Source organism: Chaetodon auriga, chromosome 11 (assembly GCF_051107435.1).
Source record: "Chaetodon auriga isolate fChaAug3 chromosome 11, fChaAug3.hap1, whole genome shotgun sequence".
NCBI classification, from domain to species: Eukaryota; Metazoa; Chordata; class Actinopteri; order Chaetodontiformes; family Chaetodontidae; genus Chaetodon; species Chaetodon auriga.
This window is the reverse complement of record NC_135084.1, coordinates 16,913,415-16,935,171: the sequence shown is the minus strand read 5'-3', so window position 1 is coordinate 16,935,171 and position 21,757 is coordinate 16,913,415. Positions and strand designations below refer to the sequence as shown.

The window sequence follows — 21,757 nt, the reverse complement described above, 5'->3', positions numbered from 1 at the left end:
AGGTGTGTCCTCTTGTCCTGGTTTATCTGACTTGTACTGGAGCTCACGCAGAAACATCGCCCCATCCAGCCGGTCACAGGTGGTGTGTGTCGATGTATGTGAGTGCACTGACATTTATTTAAATATGTCTACTACAGGAGCCGATAGCAGGTTTTAATGTCACGTGTGAGATGTCAAAAAATTAAAATGTGCACTTGAAAATAAAGTGCTGCGCACAGATGAGAACGTGGCATCCAAGCGTGCGCGCGCACACACACACACACACACACACACACACACACACACACACACACACACACACACACAAGCCATCAGTCTTTATTTGGAGACAGGAAACGTCAGGGTGTGCTCTCACTCTCTCTCTCTTTACCTCTTTCGCTCTCTCTTACACACACACACACACACACACACACACACACACACACACACACACACACAACCGTTATTTAAGGGTGTGGGGACATTTTCCATGCGGTTTGAGTGGTTAAGCTCTGCAGTTGTAAAGTGTGTAAAAAACTCTGCCAGATCTGCTCTACGTAAAGACACAAATGGATAAAGTGGAGTGGGGGTGAGACCAATTAGTTTGAGGCTCTCATTGAAGTGTTGGGCAAAATTTGGCCAAAAATAAAAAAAAAAAACCCACACAGCTCTGTCACGCCAGAGAATGGCTTTTCCATGAGCCTTGGTGAGCTGAAGAGGCCAACTGAGATATGATGCTCGAACTGTATTCTCCGAGTTCAAAATCAAGGGCTGAGTTCAAACAGAATGCTACTTGTGCTCGAAAACCCCCCTTCCTTCTTTTGTCTTTTGCTTTCTCAATTTTCTTTGACATGGCCATCTCCTCTCTGACTCATCCCTCAGGTCTCAAGTGTATTGTGGCGAACCGCTGCCGAATTCACTCCTCTTTTATATCCTTTTTCTCTCCTGTATCTCGCTTTCTCCCTCTTTCCATTTCCGTTTGTTCTGCGTCTGTCTCTCTTCAGCAAAGGTTAACTTTTAGTTCAATGTAGATAGCTTTAAATAATGCATGATCCCAGTTAAATATAAATGAGCTGGCTTCTTTTCTTTTCTTTTTTTTTAAGAAAATATTGTAAATTATCCAGGGTATGTCAATCTTGTGAGCTGAATTCATTCAATATTTGGACAGATATGCAGGAAATGCCAGACAGGGATAGAATTGAGTTCTTTCTGCAGTCAGTGTGGCCCTCTGAGGTTTTTATAAGCGATAGAGAAAACTAGTCATTAACTCACAGGGAGCTAATTGTGTGGTTGGTGCTCTGGTTTAAAAGAGAGTGAGCAAAAATCTTCTGTGCTACATCAGGATGCCTCAGCTCCTTTAATACAGGTAACACGGGCCCACAAGGTCAGCAGCAGAGGAGTCTGGCATGTGCTGAACCTTTCTCTGTGATCCTGATGAAAACCTTGAGATAAATCACATGTGCATTTGCGCCCTTTATTTCGCCCTGACTCTTGACAGCACCACAGCAGCGTCATCCTCACTTGAGGTGGTCTCTGTGACAGTCTCGGGGATGGCCGCATTGTGTGCTGTCTCTTCACACCAGCCGATGTGTCATTTTTACCTCAAAACCTGTTAGCTACGCAACAGTTTGGGCTTTTCGTGTCTTACTTAATAGCCTGAAATGGATGCGAGTGGAACTGACATAAGCCTGTGTGTTTATCTGTCATTGTCTACGGCTGTGAGCATGTGCTATGGATGTCCTCTGTGTGTGTGTGTGTGTGTGTGTGTGTGTGTGTGTGTGTGCCCTCATGTATCTGTTTTTGGATGCTGTGTGTGGGTACAATCGCTGCGCCCGCCATGGATGTGGATAATATCCGTGTGCATGCTTGCATGTGTGTGTGTGTGTGTGTGTGTGTGTGTGTGTGTGTGTGTGCTCGCTGTGTGTTCTCATTTGATGGCTGCCTGCTATCAGTGTTTGTTTGGGGTTAAAAGCCCCTGTCTCTGAGGGTGTTAGCGGGGGTCATCTAAACCGGATCTGCAGCAGAATCGCTTGAGAGGCAGAAGCATAATCTGTAGCTGGCTTTGTGCTCCCAGATTAAAATGATGATGTTTTAAACCTTTCTCACGGCCGCAATATGCCTTTGCCTCCCTCCCTGCTACTCAGTATGTGTGTGTGACAAGAGATCCTCAGAGCCGGGTTCAAGAAAAGGACACCTTCCTCGCTATTTATGAAACGGGGAGCTTTAGCACATTATCTGAGTCGACGCACGCATGTTCTATTCATCTATTAATTTGCCATCAGCGTGGTGTAGCTATAGCGTATCTTCTCCAGTGTTTGAGAGGAAACAGCTGCTAATCCTAATCCCCCCCCACCCCACCCCCCCGTCTCCCCCACGGGATTCTGTCAAATCACAGGCCCTTTAAAAAGCTCTGGCTGGCTGGTTCCAGGGCTGGTTGAGTGGCTGGCTGACTGGCAGGCTCTAAATGAGAGGATGGACCATGCTTACCCACTCCCGTGACTGACATCCACTAGGCCTCCAGAAAGTATGTCACTTGTTTGTAAGTATGTGCATACACATACCAGAAATTTCCACCGCATACTGCATCTCCAGGAGAATCAGCCAATACGGTGAAAATAGCTCTATCCATAAACATCTGTAGACAAGAAGTTATGCATACCATGCTGTGAAACAGATTAGAAAAACAGACCTTTTGGTTTACACAAAATGTTCTGAAAAACGACCTCCAATATTCACATCTAGGGGGAAACTGATGTGCAATCTGGGCATCTGTAACTCAGGCGTTCAAGTGGGTCAGCCATTGGTGGCTGGTTTAAACCTTTTCTTCTCCTGTCCACATGTACAGAGGAATAGATTGACATTTTGGGTAATATGCTTGTTATCTTAGCTTAGCACAAAGACTGGACACAGGGGGAAACAGCTAACATGGCTCCATACCTGTAAAACCGTTCCATTTTAACCCTTTTGTATGGATTAATGAACAGGAGACAACATTTTGGTAAGTGAGCTTTAGAGGTGCTTGGAGGTGGATTTGTTTCTTTTACCTTTGGACAGAGCAAGGCCAAAGTTTCCCCTTGCTTCCAGTCTTTATGATGAGCTAAGCTAATGAAATGACCTTGTCATCTGCTTCCCGGCAATAGAGTGAATAAGAGTATTTCTCATAATTGAACTATTCCTTTAAGTGCCCTTAAGCAAGACACTCAACCCCAAACTGCTCCTGATGTGTGTATGTGAAGGTTTCAACAAATGGATGGAGTGTATGTAAACTAAACACCATATGGATGAACGAGGAACGAAAAGAGCAGCACAGAAGAAGAAGAAAGAGAAGAAAAAGACAGTCACACCTGCAATTCCTCCTTTTTGCATCATATCTGTGGAAACAGCCTTGGTGTGTGGCGTACACCACTGTCACAATCTTAACAGCGAGACGATGTAACTTCAGAGAAAATAATTAACACATTCTTCCTCTTACAAATGAAAAGTTGAACTCACGAGCAATAAAACCTCTGTTGCTCAATTCAGTACGCTTGGAGGTTTTGCTGCTGCAGTCTTAATTGGTCTGGTATGACCACGGGCTTATGAGAGCAAATATTAGCTAATGCTACATAGATATTGTCCTCTAACTGGGATTACTGAGTCACTTTGCTGATTTTATGACTAATGACAATTGTATTCTCTACTTGTACTATGAAACGTTATTCACACTTGTTAAAATATTATTACTATGTTGTTCAATGAACCATCATGTTGTAATTGCCACTTGTGGCCAGAGTGGCCGCTGTTCAGATGTTACACGACTCACGTTTCCAACCAAATTTAGAGCAACTTTTAACCAAATTTCAAGAGAGTCTCCAAAAGAAATTTTGGATTAATGCGCATTTGCATCCCATCATCGTTATGAGACAGTGAGATGGTTAAAAGGGAGCCCGGACAAACCTCAAACCGTGGTGAACCAGGCAGAAAACATGATGGAAATCTGGCATTTATGTCACTGGAGGACCTCTTTGTCCTCAAATGAACTCTTTGTCACCTTTTATCGATACATCCACTTTTCAACTTCATCCAAGCGTAAAAAACTTTGGCACTTCTTGCGAAACTTCCAAAAATTCACTCGTACGCTCGACTTAAAACCACTGGAAGACCTAAACACTGCAGACTGATTTCCGGATGCATCATTTGCTGAAGGTGATCAACTGAAAACACCAACCCTTTTAAAACCACCAGAACTCAAGTGCGTCCCACTTCATCCTCCACATGCTCTCAAGATGTACAGTATATTCCTTTTTTTTTTGATGCATCTCATGAACTGCAAAGCCCTGAAGCAATCTCTGTTCTCTGACACTCTGAAAGTCTGCAGTACCATTTCGAACTTTCACTCTCCAGCACAAACACTAATATCGGTCTTGTCCATCAGCCGTTCTCACATCAGTCATTTCAGATAATGACTCTCAGCTGGGAGAGACAGAGAGTGGAGGGACGCGGAGGCTGAGCAAAGAGTATCAGCCGACACGCTTGCGTCTCTCTCCCTTGTTCTTGGTATATAAGGACGAGATGGGGATGAGGAGTGCGCGGGTAACTATCAGTCATCAGCGTGAGGATTAGGGACTGTCATCAGCAGCCATATGCCTCATATTACCCTCCTGATGACACTAGATGGAGAGAGGGAAGAGAGCGAGGGAGAGGCTTGGGGGAAGGATTACGCCCGCTCTAAGATTTCAGGGTAAAAGTCAGGTAGAGAACAGACGCTGTCAAAGTAGTAAAGTCTACGCACGCACATTTTCACAAGCACACAAATTCATACATATAAAAGTCCTGCAGCAGTAACACATCAGTATCACAGAAAGCCAAGAAAAACCACAAGTTCCTGTTGTAGAATCGTGTGTCTGTGTGTGTGTGTGTGTGTGTGTGTGTGTGTGTGTGTGTGTGTGTTGGCTGGATGTATGCATGCAGAGCCCTGTGATAAAGCTGATATGCTTCTGTCCATGTTTTTCGCCTCAAGCATGTTGACTGTTATTCAGTTCAATAGACAAACATGTGCTCTTCATTGATCACATAGAGGGAGTAAGTGTGTGTGTGTGTGTGTGTGTGTGTGTGTGTGTGTGTGTGTGTGTGGAGGAGGAGGAAGGGGAGGGGTCAGTGGCGACAGCAGTACAGTAAGTGTTTCCATGTGCTTCTCTTATTCATGAGGACACACATAAACACACGCAGACTGACAAGCATGCTGGCAAATCCATGTCAACAAAAACTCACACACACACACACACACACACACTCACACAGACGCAGAGAGGCAGAGCTCGTGTGACTCATTAGGTGACTCAGGTCCTGACAGTAAAAACAACATCTGAAAACATTTACCGTATATTCATTAAGACTTGGTCCAAGTCATGACGAGAAGCGCTTTAATGGATTTCCATCAAATGCACCTTGCCAGCTAAACAAACTGCGCGCACAGCGACGCGTTTCCAAACATCTTCCCTTCTCCTTCCTCCCGATTCCTCTTCCTCGTTCAACGCACTTCCTGTGTGCTATCGGTGGGCTATTTTGGTGCGTTTGCAGAAAGTTGGAGCAAGTCCACGGCAGAGAAGGTAATGACACTTTTTAAGAGCTAAGATGTTTTGCAAGGCGAGCGGCACCTTATGTGTTCTCATTTACTTCCTTATGGGTTTCTCTCCACTTGTACTTTTTTTTTTCTTTTTTTTTGGATTGTTTGCTCATGACGTTCTTGCACAAAAGCACAAAAACAATGACTGGATGTGATTCCGGCTTCAATGCAGTGGATTAATTCAAAGAATCTGCGAGAAATGAAGTGTGTCTGCATCCCAGTGCCGCTGAGCCAGCTCGCATGAGAGAGCAGCTCACGGACGCCGTCTTTTATCTCATTCATAGTCGTTTGTGTTATGAATATAATGTTTGTGTGTCATCCCGTAACCAAAATACTCCCATGTTAGCATCATTACACTGGCATGCCCCAAGATTGCGCATGTTTGCTCGTTTTCCTCATCAGCCGCCACAGCAGACCACCATGAAGAGGGGAGGAGAGGCAGAGAGGCACTTAGCATGTAAAAAGACCATATGTGTGAGCCTGAGTGTGGGCACACAGAAATGATACGCCTGTGGTCCTGCCTGGGCTTATGTGAGTCTGTGGGAGGCAGAGTATGACTTTGTTCATGCTGTAGTATATTTGTGTGCGAGCGCGATGGTCTACACGTGTGGGTGTGTGCGCTTTTTCCACAGGCTGTCACTCGCGCTGCTGCCGACTCTTTGGTAACTTACACTGCCTGTGTGTGTGTGTGTGTTTCTCTCTGTGTGTGTTTAAGCTTTTGTTTAATTTCTACTTCCTGTTTTATTCTTGGCCTAATCCAAACGCAACACAGCTGTGCAGTCAGCCAGAGAAAGAGGGCTTGGGGGATGGGTTGCCAGGTCCTGGTGAGTGCAGCCATGCTCTACAACTGCTACCAACAGATGGAAGGGAAATGGGGTTACCAGCTTGGGCTTATCTTCTCTTTGTAGGCCAGACTGACGCCCCCACACTCCCCCAACCCCCTCATTTGGTCATAATACTATGCTTAAATCTCTATATTTTGGTGTTAGCTTTTTTTTTTTTTTTTTTTTTCTCCCCCCTGTTCACAGTTGTTTGATGCACGGGCAACGAAAGGCCATAAAAAAAGGTGGAAACTTCTGCACGATAGATTGGTCGGTCAGTATTATGAGCAACAATTTTGTTATAAGTGACTTCGGCCTGGTCCTGCCAGAATGTGAAACTGTGTGTGTTTGTGAAATATTTGTTTCTTGAAGCTTGGTGTCTATTGCAGGGCTGCTTGGGGAACGACTGTAGCTGGTGAGCTAAGTGCTAACTCGCTAGCCAGCGCAAGTCAGTCAACACATCCTGGAGATTGTATTTTCTCTGTACTGTTCTGGCATTTTATTCCCCTTTGCACGGCATTTTGCTCTATAAAATGGTTACTGAAGAGAGAAAATAAAGCTTGGTTCACACAGTTTAAAAGATGTATTTGCACCTCTGACTCCTGTCTCACTTCTGTCTGCAAACCAAACATGCCGTACTTTTATTGCCCAGCAATAAAACGGCCTGTCCTCTTCTGAGGAGCTGAAGAAGAAGAGCGAACGGTGAAGCACAGCTTGGCCAGCGGCGCAAATTCACAGGCCAGAGTTTGACAAGTTGAATTTAAAGGTCCAGTGCGATTTAGCGGCATCTAGCGGCGAGGTCGCCTCCCCGACTGTGGACGCTTTAACTGGGAAAGGCACCAGTGTTCGGTTTGTCCGTTCTGGGTTGCTGTACATGCAACACGGTGGACACTGTGGAAGAGGACCCGCTCCCACTGCAGATATAACAAGCTCATTTTAAGGTAGCAAAAACACGTTTCTTATTTTAAGGTGATTATACACAAATGAAACCTGCCAATAGATCCCCCTAAATCCTCCACATTGGACCTCTAATGCACCTTAAGGCCTCCCTCACTCTGACTTATTATGTTACAGAAAAGGGCAAAAAAAGAAAAAAAAAAAAAAGGGTTACTGTCTCATACTTTCAGGTTAGCATCTGAAAACTTGAATGAATGTTGGAAATGGTCTTCTACAATGGACTGACAGCAGACTTAATGGGAGAAATGGACCAGCAGATTGTAAAAGCAACACAAATGTAATTTCATGCTGCTGTTTCCTTTCATGTCAAACTCCTGGCTGCATACGTATGACCCACATAACAGAAGGAAACTCTGAATCAAATATAAAAAACGAATATTCCTCACAAATCACCGGTTTCGCTATTTTCGTCTCATCTCAAGAGAGGTGTTGATGCAGAAAAATCAAACAAATGAACATCTTTTGGCGGCGCCGGTGCTCAAGACATACAAATGAAGCTGTATTTTGATCAGAATTAATATTTCAGCCGCTGCTTTTGCCGCCGTGTCGGTGTTTGTGTGTGTGATGAGGGGAGCAATCAAACGCACAGACGTGGACTCTCCAGCTCCACTGAAGTCGGCCCCCTTCGCTCTCTTCAGTCTCGCCTGCCTGTGGAGAGCTGAGGCATCTCTCTCTGGTCTCTCTCAGCCCAGCACAGCACATTCATTATTAATCTAGCAGAGTCTCTCCCTCCTTCTCAGCTCAGCCAATTACAGTCGGGCCCCTGCGACTGCTGCCTGTCTCATTTGACGCTGCACTGGTTGGCTTTGATGTCTCTATCAACACGAAAGAGCCGGGGACCAAGTCTTAATAGAGCAGAAGGGGATTATGTGACTGCCTGCCTCTGGGGGTGGAACATTTTTTTTTTTTTTAAATATATATGTTTAATTCATACTTTATTTTATTATCAGGAGACTTTGGGCCATGCTTTAGCCAGGGTCTTGCCACTCTCTGCTCCCCTATCACAGCGACACGGTCGTTAATCCTGTTACTCTTTCATTTGGGGAGTCACACAAGCCTGCGAGCAGAGCGGGCCGGTCTGCCCGAGGCCTCGCGCTCCTCCCTCCTGGGCTGGTAGCCTTTCCTTCCTCTGCTCAGCTCATGTGGAGAACGCCTTGATTAACCAGCAGCAACCGCTGGGCATGCAACGCTGATGGTTTGGTGCGAGGTCAGGCTGCTTTTCTGCCTCGCAAATGTTGTTTTATCAGAGTTCAGGGGTCAGTTTGCTTTGAAATCAATTCAAGAAATGGACGGTTACGCTGCAGGAGCAGAACAACTACTTCTCCATCTATTCTGAAACCAGTAAAGTGAAAGCTCAGCCGTGTGAACCACACTTATCAGTCAAGTTTGAATGAGAGCAAACTGTTGCTGCGCCTCAACAGATTTTTACGCCTTTCCTCGCCGATAGACGGCCATTAATGCAGACGCTCGGCTCCCTGGTTGAGTCAGTTATTTGTTTGAAGTGGTCTCATCGCCCTCAGTTGAACTTTTAATAATAATCCTTCCATCACTTCCCTACCTCAGGTCCCACCCGCTATTTGCAGCGTTGACCTTTAAAGCAGGAAGTTACTGTTAACACAGCTCCAGCAGCTGCAACGACGACGACCTGCTTTACAGCATTTTTCTCATCAAGCTCGGTGCATGGGCACATTTTTCCTCCCCGACTCGCTGCACATGCTCCACCTCACACATGCTCAAGTTTAGATTACGGGGGCTGGGCGCCGTCACTTAAAATTATGGCTTTAGTTGACAGCAGCGGTGTCAAGTTAAAGACTGCACCGGCCCCGCCGTTTGATGACAACTGCATATTATAAAAATTCCATTTTCATTCTGCATGATTTTCATTAACTGCGAACAGCGAAGGGAGAACATTACATAAACCTCTGATGTAATTTTCTGAGCATGACTCAAAGCACTGGGGAACCCCACGCAGAAGACACATCTCAAAGCTGGTCTCTTTAAGAAAAGACAACATTGCATACATTTATTAGGGATGGACGCCAATTCCAATACATGCAAATCACCATTGTCCTTTAAATGTAGTGTTGACATTATTGCAAACACTTGTCTCCCTGCTGTTTTGTGTATTATATTTTTATTATCTTAGGATAAAAAAAAACATTAACAATTACATGGGATGCCTTGTTCTGCATAATTTAACGTATACACAGTGGGAACAGGAATGGCAATGCTTTAGACATCATCACAGCCTCTTCATAACCCCGCCCACCCCCAACCCACTGCCCGCATGCAGTTTGCACTGCACAAAGACCAAAAGTCACGTGAGACAGCCTGCAAAGAGCACAAGAAGCATTCACAGTAAAGGAGGCTAGGAAGGAGGATAGGATGGAGGGGAGGGAGAGTAAAAGATGAGAGGAGTAGGGGGGGGAGGAGGAGAAGAGAGGGAGTGAAACAAAGTGACTGCAGCACTGGCCTTGGTTTAGACAGGAGAAGGAGCAGCATAGTCCTAGTATATCATTCTAACTTCTCCCACACTTCACCTCCCGTCTCCTGATTGTGGTACTCTTTCCATTGTCTTTGACACAAAAAATGTTTGTTTATATATGCATGTATATATGTATATACATATACGTATGTATATATATATATATAAATACATTTTTATAGCTACAGCACCTTTTCCCATGGGGCAACAGTGTCAATACCTCGCACATGGTACATGGCCGTGCCAAAGAAAAAAAGAAAAATAAAAAAACAATATATTGGTCAGGATATTTATCTTTTTTTCCCTAAAATTGGCATTTGACATGATGATATTCTATTGCCGTCTGGGGGAGGGAAAGGACAAAGGTTCTTCTTTTGAGTTTATATTCAAGTTTTCTCCTTTTTTTCTGGTGTATAATTTCTTCTTTTCCTGTTTAAAAAGAGTTCACACTTTTGTGATTTGCGTGTGCTGCTCTTCATCAAAAGGTTCATTTTCCGGATCAGAGTCAGTGGTGTCAGAGTATCGATAATGGTCTGGCTCATTGTCGCTAACGTCCGGGGTGACGGATGTCGAAGTGCTTGCCTCAGAATTCGAAGGCTCCTCCACGGTTTTCGTAAAATACAACTTCACCTGGAATTGCAAATTGAAACTAATTTCAGTGTGTGCCATTTAAAAAGAAAATAATCACAAACAAGTCTGCTCACTGCTCTCTCCATACAAATACTGACAGCAAAGCAATTAGCTCATTCAACAACAGACTGAGAGACAACAATCAATCAATCCGTTCATCCAGCTAATATCCAAATGAAATCTTTACCTTGAAGTTTGGCGAGAAGTAGCGGTTAGCTTTGTCTTTGTTGGCCTTGTCCAAGTCGTTCTTAGTGAGCGTCAGGATGAGGTAGTCCCTGTCCCTGTCGCTTTCCCTGCCGCTTTCCCTGCAGCTGTCCCTGCACTCGGCGCTCTGCGGCTGGCCCTGGCCCGGTGCCGGTACCCCCTGCTGGCTGTCTGCATTGTTCACCGCTCCGTTCTCCATCTTGTCCCCGCTCTCCTCTGGTCCAGGGATGAAGAAGGTGTTCACCCAGAAGTGGAACATTTTGTCCTGGGTGGCAGAGGAGAAGAGAGGAGATGCGATGAGAAATTGGGCGAATCAGAACATTCAAAGGAACTTTTGATTGAATTAGTTTCTGAGCTAAAGCTGACGTTTTCTTATTGTCAACAAGTCTCATTAAAAACCAACCCCGCGTCAGTCTGTCTCTCAGTACTTTCTGGCTTCCCTACGCTGTCTGTGCGCTCAGCATCAAGCCCATTTGCCTCTACTGAAGATGTGACTGTTTAAAAACTGCTCACAATTATAGTTTCATTTTTAAAAAAAGGCCCCTGAACACCCTAAAACACCCAGCTGTTTTAGGAAATTACTGAGCCTTTAGGCACTGTAGGTTTCAGCAAACATTACCCAAAAAAGGAGTAAACAGTGCATTTGGGGACTATTTTCAGCCGTGGATTAATACACTGTTGTTGCGTTAGTGAGTATTTACAGCAGCAACTGTGGGATTGACTCAAAATAAACTTCCGTGTGCCCTTGTCGGTAGTAATGACGGAGCCCGTCAACCAGTGTGGCTAAGTGATGTGTTTTTAAGAGCTCCTGGACAACAATGAAAGTCTATGGCGCTAAGGCAATGAGCTATTATCAGGCTTTAATGACACAAAATAAACAACACACTTTTGGTATTTTCATGGGATTTGTTGGCAGTTGACATAAAAATACAGAACAGCGTCAGCCTTATCCTTTAAAAAAAGCGTAATTGTTGGCAGCCAGCTGAGTGAGAAAACGCTTCGTCAAATGCCTGCTGCTTGTTCTCCGACCTGGCAGAGGTCATGACAATCAACAGCTCGAACAAGCTCTTAATGACCGACAGAAAGTTGTCTGCAACAGCTACCAAGCAAATGAAACTACAATAAAAGCCCGCCAACACGCACACTCACACACACACACAACTAACCTTCTTCATCATCTTATTCTGTTTATGGAAGAACTCCACTTTGATGTCTCCACAAACTGGCAGCGGCTGGGGGAATTCGAAAAACATGTGCTTGTCCTCGCGCCGCGTGTGAGCGGGGTTCGACGTGTGAATCTTCACTTTCAGCTGGTACACCACAAACTGGGGATCTGCAAAGAGTGTCAATGTTGCACAGGGAGGGGGGTGGGGGGGGTTGGGTGGGTTGAGAGGGGGGGCAAGATTATGAGATTTGTGAGTGGAAGAGACAGAAAACACAAGAAGAAGAGTGAGTGACAGAGGAGTGAATCAAGAGAGCAAGACAGGATTAACAGTGTTATGACATGAGTTTGACAAAAGAAACAGCACAGCACGCCATCACCAACCCCCCCCCCCCCAACACCCCCCGCTGAATAATGCAAAACATTATCTTAAAATTAAGGAGGAGAAAGGAACACCCAAAGAGACCCAGAACCAGAGACACAGGACCCTATTCTGATAGACAGTCACGGTTTGGTCTTGGACCAGCGCAACACGTTGCATATAGAAGAATTTTAACCTTCTTTCCTCCCATCAGGATCGCTGGTGGTGGGTGTTGAAGATGACATCATATGCCTGTAAGCTAGTCCTGTCCTGCTAGGCAACATGTCTACCTCAGACTGCTCCTGCCTGGTGGATCTCTGGGGCCATATAAAAGCAAATGAGTGAAATAATAATAATGGATGAAAGGCTCATTTACCCCAATGCCAATTCCCTTTCTTGAAGCCCTGAGGGGTCGGCTCGCTCCTGTTTTTAACGGTACTGTCCCCTTAGAGAGAAAGAAGGAGATTATCACAAACAGGGCTTGGCTGGCCTGTCAGGGGCTTGACAGCACAGCAGGCACAAACACAAGAGCTCTACACAAGTAATTACAAATATCTGCATCTACACAGCTTTTCTCACAAACAGCATACAGTGTGTGGCTTTAAAGTGGACGCGTACATCTGAAACATTCGACACGGGACCTCGTGTCTGTGTGTGTGTGTGTGTGTGTGTGTGTGTGTGTGTGTGCGTGTGTGCGAGTTACACAAAGGGGAAGGAGGAAAGGGGGAACTTGCGACTGCTGACGATCACAAACGACCACAAAGTATCTGAGTTTTCCTTTGCTGGATTAAACAATCGAGCAGAGACGTGTGATGTCGAGTTATGTTTAACAGAATCACCAGACCAGCTTCTCCTCTTTCACAGCTGAGCTGAGCTCAAACCTGAGGCTCGAAAAGGGTGATGCGTGTGCACCAGTATTAAGACGTCAAACTCAGAATAGGGCCTTTTTTTAGGTAGCAGGAAAGAGAAGGATCAATAGAGTCGTGGCTGTTGAGCACAGTCAGGTGTTAGGGTTTAAAAAGCCACAGAAATAAAGGAAGAAGAGGATGCAAGAAAAGTGTAACGACGTGTGACACGTTGGAGTGGAAAAACAGGATCGTTTGACCATAATAGAGAGCGTTTAAACCATCAAGAGCTGTTTTCTACATGCAGTGAAACACAGAGCATGAACATGTTGACACATCTGCGTCACTCTTCCACTGAACACGGGGGACAACAAGTGCCACTGTTTGCAATACACACCACTTTACAACAACGTCGTACCACTCAAGCTCCGAGCAAACATGCAGTGATATGCAAATACTCATGACTGACTGAAGCTAACTACTTATTGACACTCCAGTGTTATGGCAGCGGCATTGATAGAAATCACTGACCAACATATTTAATTCCTTTACTGCCTTTTAGTGACTTCAGCATGCTTATGTGGCGTTTACTGTCCTGCCCGGTGTGTCAGTGTACTTTACTTCACTAATGCAGGGCTGCAGGTGCACGCTGTAATTCCTCTGAAAACTGTGCACAAAAGGCTTGTATGCAACAGACTATAAAGGCAATCCTTCTAAATACCCAAAATATCTAAATTCTTAGAAGGCGATCAATTTCTCTTTTCATGTGTTTTTCTTCAGTGAGAGAACATTTATGACAAACAGGAGATCTGATTCAACATTTTCTTTTTTTTTTTTTAAGTGGGCAGAGAATAAGTCGGCCTTGTTGTAAGCAGCAACAAGAAGACTTAATCAATAAGAGGCTGCCCTCGTTCGTCAAAAGGTCCAAAAATACTGCAGCGAATTCAGCCACACTTGATTCGGTTTGAAAACCCCGGCGCAGGGCGACTCAGCTCCACCACAGATGACCCTCTCCTGTTCTATGGTGCTAAACTGCAGCGTGGGTGAGCCCTACAGTGCACAACGCATCCAAGGCTCTCGTTCCGTTTGAACAGCGCGATGCATGCCTACGCCCTAGTTTGGAGTTAAAGTTGAACATGAGCGTGACTCACTGCAGGTGCCCCCGCTGAACATGGGGAGAGTCTCGAACACCATTTTGTGGAAGAGGAGCGCCACCGGCTTGTACTCTAGCTGGTTCTTCAGTAGGTAGCTGTAGTAGTAGACGTAGCGGCGCTGGCTCGGGATCGTTACTCCCTGCAAGGACAGACACGATGTTACAAATGACATTCTCTCTTCTCTGTTTGCAAGTGGAGCTGAAACAAAATCACTTTCACAACAAAAGCCAAATGTTTTGTGGGCCCAGATCCTTAAAAGTGAGTATTTCACGCCCTTCCCTGCTTTATATCATTGTAAGTTGAATATCTGTAGGTTTTTGAATACGTCTCTTTAGGCGGTGGGAAAATGCAATTAGCATTTTTCACAATTAACTTGATTAATCTAACTAATCCGCAGACTGATAATGAAAATAATTATGAGTTGCAGCCCGATGTGCAACAGCTGATCTGAAGTGATAAGGAGCTGCTTTGCTGAGACATGTGGTCTGCGGTTAATGGCTCACCTTCTTGTCCCTTGTCCTGACTTCACCGTAAAAGTCAAGCGCTTCTTGGGCCTCCAGGAATTTGCCGCGATGGAGGAGATAGGCGCAGATCATGACTCCAGTGCGGCCCTTCCCGGCCTTACAGTGGATGGCTGCCACGTGATTGTCATCCTCGCTGAGCCACTGGTCCAGGTCTTCACAAAACGGCTTAATTAGCTCCAGCTGAGGAGGGTTGTGGTCTTCGAAGGGGTACTGTGCAACTGATGCGTGACGGGATGCAGGCCCACGCAAAGTTGCAACCAGAGGAGGAGGGGGTGTAGACAGGTCAGAGGAGACGAGACAGGGAGGAAGACACAGTGGATGTTTCGTGAGATGAGCTTTTTTGGTTTCGTTTTTAAAGAGCGAAAGCGTCTGTCGAACATGTGAAGCTGCCTACCTCTGCAGTTAAATTTGGCAGCATCGTAGTGTCTTTCTGCGCAGCTGGAACGGGAGGAACAAAACCCAGTTAACCAACACACAGAGGAAGTTATTAAGTAAACAAAGAGCAGTTCAGGTGCATGTGGAACACTTACAGGTTGTAGATTTTGTAATGGTTTTTATGCTTTGAATCCAAAAACCTGTTTGCAAGAGAGAACACAAGCAGGCAGAGAATATATTTATTACATCGATATGAGATGAACTGCCAGGACAAAACGCATTTTTCTTACATTTTACTTTTCTGTGAACACAACTCACCGTACTACATCGTCTATATTGTTTCTGTACACGCCTTCGAGTCTCTCTGCTGGAAAGCCCATAGCAATGATGTTTGGGTAGATATCTGTTCGGGCAGGAGTCAAGGAAATGTACCGCGGCACAAAGCACCACACTGAAGAATAAGTCGGTCTACCTATGCTTTCGACAGCTTACACAAGAAGAGTGAAGTGAATTGCTTTTTTTTTTTTTTTTATCTGAAAGAAGTTGCTTTCACGAAGAATTCAACATTGGAGCACAATTACAAAAATGCAGAGGCAAGCAGCGGAGCGTGAAAAAGTTTCAGCCAATGTCAATATGAGGGCGTCATTGTAGTTATGGATAGATGGGAGCACAGAGGAGGGGGCACTGACCAGTGTGTGTGTGTGTGTGTGTGTGTGTGTGTGTGTGTTGTGACAGATGGCCTTGACAGTGAGAAGCAGGCAGAGAGGACGGGAGTAACTGCGCTCCTGCACGAGCCAGCCCCACATGTGGGTGCACGAGGAGAGTCTCCGCTCCCTGACCTGCATTTATTTTTAGAGCCCAAAGTTATATTGGGATGATCGCAAATGTTCGCCTTATCTCTCTTTCGAGCGCAGCCGGACCGATTTGAATATCTGTGGGATCGAACGAAGGCGGCGTGAAGACACACAGGTAGAAAAAAAAACTGCTCCAACGAACAAATGTCCTTTGTGTTAGCAAGTGGCACATGCAGCACTCAGTGATGGACAAGAGACAAAACAAGGCCTTAGAAACCACGCACGCCAGACTCCACGACAACTTTAACTCCTGGCTGCACCTCTTCTCTCGTGCTGCACCTGCTTTTACAGTTGCCTTACATCATCGAACGGGGCTCCGCGTTTCAGCACAGGATAGTGATGGAAAATGTCACGACCAATTATATGGTGACATACATACAATCTTAAAGGCACATATCAGTGTCATGTTGCAGTGAAAAGAATAATTGAGTAGACATGCATGTCTTTGAGGCTCGGCTGCAACGCCTACCTGTAACTGAAGTCTGCTTGTCGCCATAAGCTGTGGGATTTCACACTTTAACCACTGACTAAAGGGCAACCTTTTCTTACACTTCCTGTGCCACGGTGTCAAAAATAGAAAAGCTGAATAATTCTAATTGGATATGTCTGTTTCATTTTGAGCAGGCCATATTTTTCCAGAGTCAAATCACTTTTTAACTGGTCAGAAAGATTTGACACACGCGTCTGACAATTCTGGTGAGAAAGCACGGCGGGCTCGACATAATCCTCAACTTTGCTAGTGTGCACACATACAAGTACCTGCCCATGCAAAAACGCAGAAGTACAACCCTTTGCATGGTGCACACAGCGCGCATGCGCACACACACACACACACACACACACACACACAGTTCATTGGTCAATCAGTAGACCTGCTAGTATAGAAAATCGTTGAAATCCAGTAGACATATACACAAAGATTACTGCAGTTTCAAGCATTTTTAGCCGGAAAAAAGGAACAAATGGCAATCTTCAATAAAACCTTGGAAGAGGAATTTAACAAGAGCCCTAGTGCAGCTCAGGTATGGTCAACACAGGCCTTGATGCATGAATTCAACAAGCCCAACCAACAGCAAACCTATGGTATTATTTGCATACTGTGAGCTACCTCCTTGTAGCTTATGGCAGAGTAGTCTATCTGTACACACTGTGCCACAAACCAGTCAATTTTTGCCTCAAAGACCTAATTAGGAGCCAAATACAGTTTTCTATGCTATGTGATGGGCTTCTCTAACCCTGTAAATGGCAAAGAGATCTCAGTCAGACTATTATAAGTGTTTTTAAAAAGCTGCACAGCTCCCAGGAGAGCCTCAGCTGGGAGGAAACGCACATACGGGACCCCCGACGGAAGCTCCAAGTAGGAGGGGGAAAGAAAAAAAAAAAAAGAAAGAAAGAAAGAAAGAAAATCTGCCGTTTCAGGCACGCCTTTTCTTTAAAGCCAGCCCTGCCTCAGCTCTATGCATACGCCAAATCCACAACTGAGAGCAAGAGAGAGGGGGGAAAGGGAGAGTGGGAACCGGCGAGCACTGAGCGAGGAGGGGGTGGGGAGGACAGGAAAGGAGGAGAGCAGAGGAAAGGGGGCAAGCAGAGGGAGGGAGAATTAGAGTGGGAGTAGTAAAGAAAAAGAGCAAAGGAGAGGTGGTGGGTTGAGAGGGTAAGAGAGGGAGAGAGCACTCAGACAGCAACACTGATACAAGATCACTGGCAACTCTATTTTAAGGGCAATTCCCAGAACTGTGATACTGCATTACATAACTGCAGAGAGCCCGTATTGTTTTTAGACAGCATGCCAAAAATGATAAAAGGCATAGTTCGAAAGGGCCCACATCTGAACAAGGGGAGACTTCAAGCCAAAGAAAGATGCCACTTTTGAGTGGCGTGCCCCCGGCACACCTGCATGAAGCTGTAAAGGCGCTACACAAGGGTCCTGCCACATGACACAAGCGTTAGCCACATGATAAAACCAGGTGAAAAGCATTTGATCAAACACTGCGATGCGCACATGTAGGCATCTGCAGTCACACAGACACCCCAGCTGACAGCTCTACCTGAATCCAGTTCCACATGTCATCTGTAGCGGCTCTATGAAATCAAAGTAGCCCCTTGGAAAAAGAAAAATGCTACTCAGCAATGTTACCAAGTTAAAGCAACAATGCTGATAATAACCAGAGCAAATTATACCACAAATACCAAGGCCTGTTTAATATTTTACATGCCGTACGAAACCAGACAGGGCTGCTACTTAAAGTCATCTTCATTATTGATTAATCTGCCGAATACTTTCCTTAGATAACTCGGTTCATCGCTTGGTCTACGGAGTTGTCAAGAAATAGTTAGAAAGGCCTAACGCTGTTTTCCGCACCCTGGGATGGCATCTTCAAATGTCTTATTTTATCTGACCAACAGCCCAAAAACAAAGATATGTAATTTTATCTCACGGAAGACAGAGGAAAACAGCAATTTCTCACTTTGAGAGGTCCGGAGCAGGTTTTTTCCCTCATAAACCAATAACAATAAAAAACCATAAAAACCATAAAAATCACAAACAGATTATCAGAAGTGTTGCAGGTGTATCTTGTGTTGACCGACTCATCAATCAATCGACTACTTGTTTCAGCGCTGACACCAGAAATATCAAACTCAAGACTCAAAAGGCCGAAAAGGCAGTTTAACATCCTTACACAAAGTCATGCACACGTACATCACAACTATAACCACAGGCTCGATCTCACCACTGTCACATGGTAAGACTTTGCATTTAGCTGGCCAAAGTCACGTTTATCATCAGCCAAGTGAATAAAAGTACCAACTTTAGCGGCACCAGCCATACAGCACCGGGGAACCAGGTCAACTATTATCAGTGGTAACAGATGAGAAATGAGTCCTGCACAAGGGCCTGAAATAGCAATTCTTAAATCTCTATAAAAGGAAAGAAAACACTCATTGGATTTGCTGAAGTTCATCGATGAATACTCACCCATGGAGCACACAGGTGATGTGAGGAAAGGTGAGGTGAGGAAAGGTGAGGGTGAGCTTACATCAGGGATGTTAGTCTCTCCAGCTATTTGCATCATAAACCAGAAACCTCACAAATAATGAAGTTACACATGTACTACCTAGATGTAAGAACAATATATAGAAACTATAGAAAATCAATCTGAGATAAATACTAGACACCATTTACCCGCCTTCGAACACCAACTGGTTAAAAAAAAAATACTGACTTAATGCCACTAACAATTTCACAACCTCAAGCTAGGTCCACCGCTGGGTGACTGGTGTGCAAGTTAAATGCTCGTCGTTTTTAATTAAACGCACAGTAATGTCTAGCTGATCAGTTTCCCAGCTCTAATATGACTGTGACATTTATGCGTGCTGGTTTGACAGATCCACCATCTTTCAAACATGCTGGGTGACAGCAAAGCTGCGCTGTCTGACCAACTAGCCAGCTAGCTAAGTAGCAGGGAAGCTAAGAACCTCACGTTACTCCACCATTTCTGGTTCCAGTACTACTACTCAAAGCAGCTATTACACCTGAATAGTCACTGTCCTGGGTGCTGTGAAAATAAGGAAGACAGGGAAGGATACATGTTAAGTCCAGGTCGAACCCATCCTCTTGATATCTCCTTTTGTTCCGGCTGACCATTTCTTTTATAATCGCAGCCATTGTAGCAGGTGACAGGAGTCTATATGGGGTAAATGATGAAAAACAGGTTTTTCTGCTATTGACCGTCTGGTCGTGTGTGTTGCAGTCAGTGGGTCTGCTCTCGGTCGCTGGCTGCTCTCTGAATTTTGCAGGTCCTCGCAGAGACGTGCTAGCCAGCAGAGCTAGCAGTGGCTGTCGGTAGGATTAGAAAGGCTTCCTCTGGATCATAAAGACGGGCCTTGCTCTGCTCCTCCGTGCAGGCCCGACTTTCCCAATCCTGCAATTCGTCTTGCAAATACCCCCGAATAAAATACATGCAGTTGTCCTCAAAAAACCTTGAGATGCCAGACACGGTCCACGCCGATGGCTCAATCGCAGCCGCCGCGATTGAGAGCGAGAGGATAGAGAACTCACCGGTTCCCGAAACCCGTATCCAGTCACTCAGACGTAGCTAGCTCGCTAGCTAACTAGCTAGCTAGCACAGCTAGCTAGCAACAATAGCTAATGCTACCTCCTTTTTCGATCCAAAAGCCTCCTAACGATTCAACATTGTCATCGACTGATTGCCAAGAACACATCTGAAAAAAAGTGACAGGCTCCACCTTAACTGTATATAGACTATACAAAGATCAGAAATCTGCACAGATTGGTTTGTCAGTTCCGTCCCGGGGAATCATCTTCTTTTCTCGTTCCTCTCGCTCCAGCTGAACTCTCAGGCTCCCATCATGGCCTCCACCGAAGGAAAAAAAGAAGGTAGAGCAGGCTGGGATTTTAGAACAAATATCCCACCGCCTTCACTAGATAGTTCCACTGTTTAATTAAAACCGATGGACGTAATATTAACCAATATTGCCTTAACAATTGACATACGACTCCTATGAACAACTACTGACATATGTCATTGTTTTAACCCGGAACAGCGCAACAATGGAGTTATTTCGTGCTTCTGGCGGAAGGATAAAGTGAGCTCGCATGCGACGCTCCCTTCTGTCAAAGTGATCACGTGTGGCTGTAATTAGGGAAGTTTCCAACATAATGTCACTTTTCGCGGTTGAAACTGTCATTTCAGACTATAGAAAATACGTCCATGAAACCTCTCAATCCATAACACTTTCATTGTGTTTGTAATGGAACATTAATAGAAACTGCAGTACCTTCATTGCGTTCTTCACACAATCTCCTCACATTAATCCTAGATTATATCAACGATGTTAATTGCATGGGCCACAGAAACTGACAAAAGACAATATTTGTTTACATTGTTTTCATTAGCGCACACCAGCAGTGAAAATAATTACGCATAGTAGTTGAAGATACATTAATAATCTGAATGTATATTATAATACAACAGCGATATATACTGATACTACTACTACTAATAATAATAATAATGTTTTACACTTTACAAACACAAATAAAAAATATTGAAACTGTTGATGAGGATGCAACCATGATATTTAACTAAGGTTTTTAAGGTAGAGTGAAGGGTTTTAAGATAAGATAGACATATTGATCCCATGCCAGGGAAATTAAGATGTTACAGGCAGCAATAATGGCAAGAATCAAGTATATATTATGTACATTATATACAAAAACAGTAACATTGCTTTGATTATTTGAATTGCACATGGTAAGATATGGGTAAATACAGGGCTCTACAGGGCTTGGGTTAGACTTCATAGAATTAATCAATGAATTAGTGGATATCCTTCTCTTTTAAGTGTCAAAAATCACTGGTTCCAACTGACTAAAAGGAAATATTCACTATTTTCTTACTACTTTATGATTGTAAACTGAATATTTTTGGTTTTGGACTGTTGGTCGGACAAAACAAACAATGTGAATATGTCACCTTGGATTCTGGGAAACTATGATGAGAATGTTCCCTTTTTTTCTGACATGTTATTGACCAGGTCATTAAACAACTTATTGGAAAACTAATTGGCAGTTTACCTGAAAACTAAAATAACTGTTAGCTGAATCTCAGGTGCATTTCCGCCACGCCAGCAAAAATCACTGCATGTGACTGTGTTCTGCCTCTCAGAAAGTGGCTCTGGAGGTGAGGCCCGTTACTGTTTCAGCCAAACTGCACCAGCCACAGAATGAAAGGGCCTTCACATCCATAATTTAACCTGTGTCCCACGCAATATGACTG

General features: G+C 44.6%; 1 protein-coding gene across 2 annotated transcripts; it reads right to left on the bottom strand.

The window, feature by feature from the left end:
- Positions 1-9,477: 9,477 nt before the first annotated feature.
- On the bottom strand, positions 9,478-20,357 carry LOC143328050 (phosphatidylinositol 3,4,5-trisphosphate 3-phosphatase and dual-specificity protein phosphatase PTEN). Of its 2 annotated transcripts, XM_076742951.1 has the most exons (10): positions 19,545-20,357; positions 15,421-15,505; positions 15,258-15,302; positions 15,122-15,165; positions 14,707-14,945; positions 14,201-14,342; positions 12,581-12,649; positions 11,848-12,014; positions 10,665-10,946; positions 9,478-10,477 (listed from the first exon to the last, which is right to left on the bottom strand). In XM_076742951.1, the coding sequence occupies exons 1-10, from the start codon at positions 19,621-19,623 to the stop codon at positions 10,292-10,294; spliced, it is 1,338 nt and encodes a 445-aa protein (XP_076599066.1). In that variant the 5' UTR covers positions 19,624-20,357; the 3' UTR covers positions 9,478-10,291. The 2 variants fall into 2 exon arrangements, with proteins under 2 accessions (XP_076599066.1, XP_076599067.1); XM_076742952.1 differs by lacking the exon at positions 12,581-12,649.
- Positions 20,358-21,757: the final 1,400 nt, after the last annotated feature.

Coding starts and splice junctions, on each gene's coding strand:
- LOC143328050 (XM_076742951.1), bottom strand. CDS start 19,623: ATGGCTGCGATTATAAAAGAAATGGTCAGCCGGAACAAAAGGAGATAT. Junction 15,166..15,257: donor CATTACAAAATCTACAACCT/GTAAGTGTTCCA, acceptor CTCCCGTTCCAG/CTGCGCAGAAAGACACTACG. Junction 12,015..12,580: donor GAAAGGGAATTGGCATTGGG/GTAAATGAGCCT, acceptor CACTCTTTGCAG/ATCCCCAGTTTGTGGTGTAC.